Below are 7043 nucleotides of genomic sequence, written 5' to 3' on the forward strand. Positions count from 1 at the left end.
TCTTTCATGGACTCAATATGCCCCTCACGGAATACCTGGGGGTGTCTTCTTTCCGAAATGGGGTCACATGTGGGGTATTTATACTGCCCTGGCATTCTAGGGGCCCTAAAGCGTGAGAAGAAGTCTGAAATATAAATGTCTAAAAGATTTTACGCATTTGGATTCCGTGAGGGGTATGGTGAGTTCATGTGAGATTTAATTTTTTGACACAAGTTAGTGGAATATGAGACTTTGTAAGAAAAAAATAATAATTTCCGCTAACTTGGGCCAAAAAAATGTCTGAATGGAGCCTTACAGAGGGGTGATCAATGACAGGGGGGTGATCAATGACAGGGGGGTGATCAGGGAGTCTATATGGGGTGATCACCCCCCTGTCATTGATCACCCCCCTATAAGGCTCCATTCAGATGTCCTTATGTGTTTTGCGGATCCGATCCATGTATCCGTGGATCCGTAAAAATCATACGGACATCTGAATGCAGCCTGACAGGGGGGGTGATCAATGACAGGGGGGGTGATCAATGACAGGGGGGTGATCAGGGAGTCTATATGGGGTGATCACCCCCCCCGGAAGGCTCCAGGGAGACGCCTGTATGTGTTTTGCGGATCCAATCCATCTATCAGTGGATCCGTAAAAATCATGCGGACATCTGAATGGAGCTTTACAGGGGGGTGATCAATGACAGGGGGGTAATCAATGACAGGGGGGTGATCAGGGAGTCTATATGGGGTGATCACCACAGTCATTGATCACGCCCCTGTAAGGCTCCATTCAGACGTCCGTATGCGTTTTGCGGATCCGATCTATCTATCAGTGGATCCGTAAAAATCATGCGGACATCTGAATGGAGCTTTACAGGGGGGGTGATCAATGACAGGGGGGTAATCAATGACAGGGGGGTGATCAGGGAGTCTATATGGGGTGATCACCACAGTCATTGATCACGCCCCCTGTAAGGCTCCATTCAGACGTCCGTATGCGTTTTGCGGATCCGATCCATCTATCAGTGGATCCGTAAAAATCATGCGGACGTCTGAATGGAGCTTTACAGGGGGGTAATCAATGACAGGGGGGTGATCAGGGAGTCTATATGGGGTGATCACCACAGTCATTGATCACGCCCCTGTAAGGCTCCATTCAGACGTCCGTATGCGTTTTGCAGATCCGATCCATCTATCAGTGGATCCGTAAAAATCATGCGGACATCTAAATGGAGCTTTACAGGGGGGTGATCAATGACAGGGGGGTAATCAATGACACGGGGGTGATCAGGGAGTCTATATGGGGTGATCACCACAGTCATTGATCACGCCCCTGTAAGGCTCAATTCAGACGTCCGTATGCGTTTTGCGGATCCGATCCATCTATCAGTGGATCCGTAAAAATCATGCGGACATCTGAATGGAGCTTTACAGGGGGGTAATCAATGACAGGGGGGTGATCAGGGAGTCTATATGGGGTGATCACCACAGTCATTGATCACGCCCCTGTAAGGCTCCATTCAGACGTCCGTATGCGTTTTGCGGATCCGATCCATCTATCAGTGGATCCGTAAAAATCATGCGGACATCTGAATGGAGCTTTACAGGGGGGTGATCAATGACAGGGGGGTAATCAATGACAGGGGGGTGATCAGGGAGTCTATATGGGGTGATCAGGGGTGATCAAGGGTGATCAAGGGTGAATAAGGGGTTAATAAGTGACAGGGGGGGGGGAGTGTAGTGTAGTAGTGCTTGGTGCAACATATTACTGAGCTACCTGTGTCCTCTGGTGGTCGATCCAAACAAAGGGGACCACCAGAGGACCAGGTAGCAGGTATATTAGACGCTGTTATCAAAACAGCGTCTAATATACCTGTTAGGGGTTAAAAAAATCACATCTCCAGTCTGCCAGCGAACGATCGCCGCTGGCAGGCTGGAGATCCACTCTCTTACCTTCCGTTCCTGTGAGCGCGCGTGCCTGTGTGCGCGCGTTCACAGGAAATCTCGCGTCTCGCGAGATGACGCATATATGCGTGACTCTGCGCAGGGCTGCCACCTCCGGAACGCGATCCTGCGTTAGGCGGTCCGGAGGTGGTTAAAGTCCTGGCTGCCATAGTAGTAGTGGGGAGTGGGGGAGCAGTATACTTACAGTCTGTGCGGCTCCCGGGGCGCTCTAGAATGACGTCAGAGCGCCCCATGCGCATGGATGACTTGATCCATGCGATCCCGTCATCCATGCGCGTGGGGCGCCCTGACGTCACTCTGAAGCGCCCCGGGAGCCGCACGGACAGTAAGTATACTGCTCCCCGGCTCCCCACTACACCTTACCATGGCAAACAGGACTTTAGCATCCTTGCAGCCATAGTAACCATTCAGAAAAAGCTAAACGTCGGATCCGGTAATGCGCCGAAACGACGTTTAGCTTAAGGCCGGATCCGGATTAATGCCTTTCAATGGGCATTAATTCCGGATCCGGCCTTGCGGCAAGTGTTCAGGATTTTTGGCCGGAGCAAAAAGCGCAGCATGCTGCAGTATTTTCTCCGGCCAAAAAACGTTCCGGTCCGGAACTGAAGACATCCTGATGCATCCTGAACGGATTTCTCTCCGTTCAGAATGCATTAGGATAAAACTGATCAGGATTCTTCCGGCATAGAGCCCCGACGACGGAACTTTATGCCGGAACAAAACAACGCAAGTGTGAAAGAGCCCTAAGAAAAACTCATTAAAAGAAAATTTTCCTTTAAAAAACTCATTAGCCCCCCCAGTGCCATCAGTTGCACCCCCCCAGTGCTATCAGCTGCACCCCCCTGCCCCATCAGCATTTCCCCCCTATGCCATCAGGCTCTACCCCCGACAGTGCCACCATCTCCCCCTCCTAGCCATAAGTCCGCAGCACCAGTGAAATAAAATACTTGCCATACCTCTCCTGTAGGGGTGCTGCCGACACTCCAGAGATCTTCTATCTTCTTCTTCATGCCCTGCACTGGGACCTGACATCACAAGGCGTCAGGTCATAGTACGCGCTTGCATGCACTATGTCCTGACGATGTGTCAGGATCCAGTGCAGCGATGTGCGGGCCGGCGGATGACCACGGAGCAGTGAGCAATATCAAGCGCTTCACTCACGCTCCTTGGTTACATGACACAATTTTGCATCGAGGATTTTTTGGTGTCGAGTTACTAGATTTCATCAAGTAATCGTTTCAGCCCTAAACCATTGTCAGCTTACTTGGGTAAGCTGGTATCTATATAACCTATATAATATGTGTAGTAGTCCTAGATATAGATGTCCACAGAAAAGCATTGCATTGATTAGTGTAATGCTCTAATTGAGTCACCACAGGGGGCTATGTCTGCTCACAGTGAATGGTGTTAATGAAAAAGTCAAGCAAGACTCACTGCCATGCTAAAAGTCCATCAAAGAGGAAGTTAAAGGGGTTGCCCGGTTCAGAGCTGAACCCAGACATCATCCCTTCTTCACTCATTCAGCATGAATGAATGGGGCATCGGAGCATTTCTTGCTTTGATGCTCTTCTCTGCCCTGCACTGAATCGCGCAGGAAAGGGCTGTTTTGTTTACATTCTCATGTGTTTACAGGCAGCACTAAAACCCCCCCCATTAGTGCTGGTGACTTCGCTGGGATCACTGCTTGGTGGAAGTCTCCACCTAGCATACCCATAGTATGACCTGGTACGTCACCGGATCTAAAGAAAAAGCTTTTGTCCTGCATGATTCAGCCCAGGGCAAGGGGGAGCATCAGAGCATGAGATGCTCTGATGCTCCACTCATTCATGCTGAATGAGGGAAGAAAGGGTTATAGCCGGGCTCAGCTCTGAACCCAGACAACCCCATTAAAGAGGTTGTGCCACTAATATAAATGTATCTGTCGCAACAGATATCACTATTATATCACTTTCCACAAATACTACCATGTTTCAGAACTGCCTCATTCTGAAGTTATTAGTCTACCATTGCACCCTGTGGCAAATCTGTTTGGATATTCAGTTGCTGTAGGTTATGTCCTACATTGGAACCTCGTAATGTAGGACATAGGAAGCGTCATTGGCAATAACAAGAGGGGTGGTTAGTGTCATGTGTGCTGCTGATGTCAGGACATATCTCCCTGCCCTAAAGCATGATGGGATAGCAGACAAATGACAAACCAGGAAGTAGGATTCAAGCATGGGGGATAAGAGTAAACTGCAAAGGAAGTAAACTAAAAAAAAAAACTATTTGAGAAGGAACAGGAGCTAGAGTAGTTGATACAATAACACTTTAGAGTGAAAGTCATTTATGTCACAACCTCTTTAAAGGGGTTGTCTAGGATTTTTATATTGGTGACACATCTGACACCCTGCACATCAGCTTCTACTTTCTAGCTCTGGTCCTGGAAGTCTGCTCTGGAGTTTACCAGCTCTCTCGGTTGTGCGATGGACAAACCTGGTAACTGCTATGCTGCTCCCATTGAAGGGAATGGGAGAATGGGAGCAGTATGGCAGTTACCAGCTCCATCCACTATATACAATGAATGGAGCTGTGTTGTTTTAGCATTGGATCAACATTGTAACAACTTATCGGCAGGACTGTATGGTGTCTGAACTCCACCGATCTGATATTGATGGCCTATCGTATCGTATGGCTATGCCATCAGTATCAAAATCCTGGACAACCCCTTTAAAGAGCCAGTACAGGAAATAGAATGCAAGGAGTGACATAAAAAAAATGATATCCACAAAACCATCTACCTTCCTTTTTTTTATGGAAGTGTCCCTTTGTTTGATGCTGTCACTACATATATGTATCATGAATGGTACACGTTGGTCTTTTTGCCTTATGTATTGGTTTTAGGGTCCTCAATTCTTGCTTTAAATAATGCATAATATAATAATTACAATAATAATGATACATATTTTCTTTTGTAGGTTGCTCTAAAGTGACTTGTATCAGTTTGACCCGTGAAGCTTCCATTAAACTGTCTCCAATGCATGGCAAACAGATATCCATCCGTTATTTGGACATGACTGACTGTTTTGTGCTTGAAGATGAGGGGCTCCATACAATTGCAGCCCACTGCACTCAGCTCACTCACCTGTACCTGCGCCGCTGCATCCGGATTACCGATGAAGGCCTGCGGTATATTATGATATACTGTACATCTATCAAAGAATTTAGTGTGAGTGACTGTCGCTTTGTGAGTGACTTTGGCATGCGAGAAATTGCCAAACTGGAGTCTCGTCTGCGGTACCTAAGCATAGCTCACTGTGGGAGGATAACAGATGTAGGCATCCGTTACATTGCCAAGTACTGCAGTAAACTCCGCTACCTTAATGCTCGTGGTTGTGAAGGCATCACCGATCATGGAGTGGAGTACCTAGCAAAAAATTGCACAAAACTGAAATCTTTGGACATTGGGAAATGCCCTCTAGTTTCGGACATTGGTTTGGAATTTTTAGCCTTGAACTGCTTCAACCTAAAGCGCCTGAGCCTGAAATCTTGTGAGAGCATCACAGGTCAAGGGCTACAGATAGTTGCTGCCAATTGCTTTGACCTTCAGATGTTAAATGTTCAGGACTGTGAAGTGTCAGTTGATGCTCTACGCTTTGTGAAACGCCACTGTAAGAGATGCATAATTGAACACACAAATCCCGCTTTCTTCTGAGAAACCATGTAATCCATAAAACATGTTATTTCCAGTCCTACAACCACATAAGGAAAGAAGGAAAACTTGCACATTCATCAAATTATCTTTACAAGGTTCTGCTTTTATGTTGTAGTAGGAGAGGTAATCGTTTTTGTAAAATTATTCATCCGTAATTCATATGTGATCATGTATTATGAGATGAATGCTTAATATGTGCATGTCTGTTTTATACCGGTGTCAGGCACTGTCATTTTATAACAAAGGAAACCTTCCTGTGCATTATGGGATACTATGTGACATCTTTAAGTGTAACCTAAATTTTAGATGACTTAAAGGGATTGTCTCCCTTCAGCAAATGGCATTTATCATGTAGAGAAAGTTAATACAAGGCACTTACTAATGTATTGTGATCATCCATATTGCTTCCTTTGCTGGCTGGATTCATTTTTTCATTACATTACACACTGCTCATTTCCAGGGATTATGACCACTGCTGCAGCACAGACTCGAGGTTATCGGGACAGGAGCTGCTGCGCATGCGTACCTATGCATGCTCCCATGGTCCCAGCCATCGGAGAGGCCAACACTTTTTTCTGTAGTGTGCAAGCACAACCACCACTTCTGGATTGCAGGGGTGGTCGTAACCATGGAAACGATCAGTGTGTAATCTGATGGAAAAATGAATCCAGCCAGCAAAGGAATCAATATGGACAATCACAATACATTAGTAAGTGCCTTGTATTAACTTTCTCTACATGATAAATGCCATTTGCTGAAGTGCGACAACCCCTTTAAGAATAAGCCATCATATGTGCAGTGCACATGAGGAATAACACTATGTCTGATAATTATATGACTTGTATATGCCATTAATCACCACTTTTCCCCAATGTAGGCTTCATATCTAATTGTCAGCTCAAGAATGGGTGAAGACTGGTTGCTAAGTTTACTTTCACATTTGCCGCACAGCTCTCCGGCAGGCTGCTCCGGCAGAGAGCAGCCTGTCAAAGCTCTCCCGATCCGGCATTGCTGGATGTTACCCAAATGCCTGCCAGCTCCATTGACTATAATGGGGTCTGGCGGAGATCTGGCCTCTGCCTGGCTAATATCCTGGGATTCAGCTGGACAAAACCGTTGCAAATGTAAAAGTAGCCTAAGTTGTCTCCCATACACTGCACACATTGAAAAAAGGAGATCCCTTTCCCCTAACTCTCCCTTGCATACACTGAGGACATTATACAGCACTAACAAGCAGTGTTGCTGTGAACTAGGACAGGGGTGAGATAGTAAAAGCATTTACTAAGAGCAGAAGCACAGTCTCTCTCTGTGTCAGAGATACTGGAGAATCTGACAAGAGCCAATAACACCAGTGTGAACAGATCAAGAAAAAATTCTGTTGCTCCAGTTTTTAGCTTATCCT

The 7043-nt window shown here is 46.4% G+C and overlaps 1 protein-coding gene across 1 annotated transcript in view; it reads left to right on the top strand.

The window, feature by feature from the left end:
• FBXL7 (F-box and leucine rich repeat protein 7) overlaps window positions 1-6034 on the top strand; it is a 225139-nt gene extending 219105 nt beyond the window's left edge. Inside the window, exon 4 of the mRNA XM_040432151.1 lies at window positions 4905-6034. Coding sequence (XP_040288085.1) covers window positions 4905-5641 — 737 coding nt within the window. The 3' untranslated portion in view covers window positions 5642-6034. The remainder of the gene's footprint in view (window positions 1-4904) is intronic.
• The last annotated feature ends 1009 nt before the right edge of the window (window positions 6035-7043 follow it).

This window comes from Bufo bufo, chromosome 5 (assembly GCF_905171765.1).
Source record: "Bufo bufo chromosome 5, aBufBuf1.1, whole genome shotgun sequence".
NCBI lineage: Eukaryota > Metazoa > Chordata > Amphibia > Anura > Bufonidae > Bufo > Bufo bufo.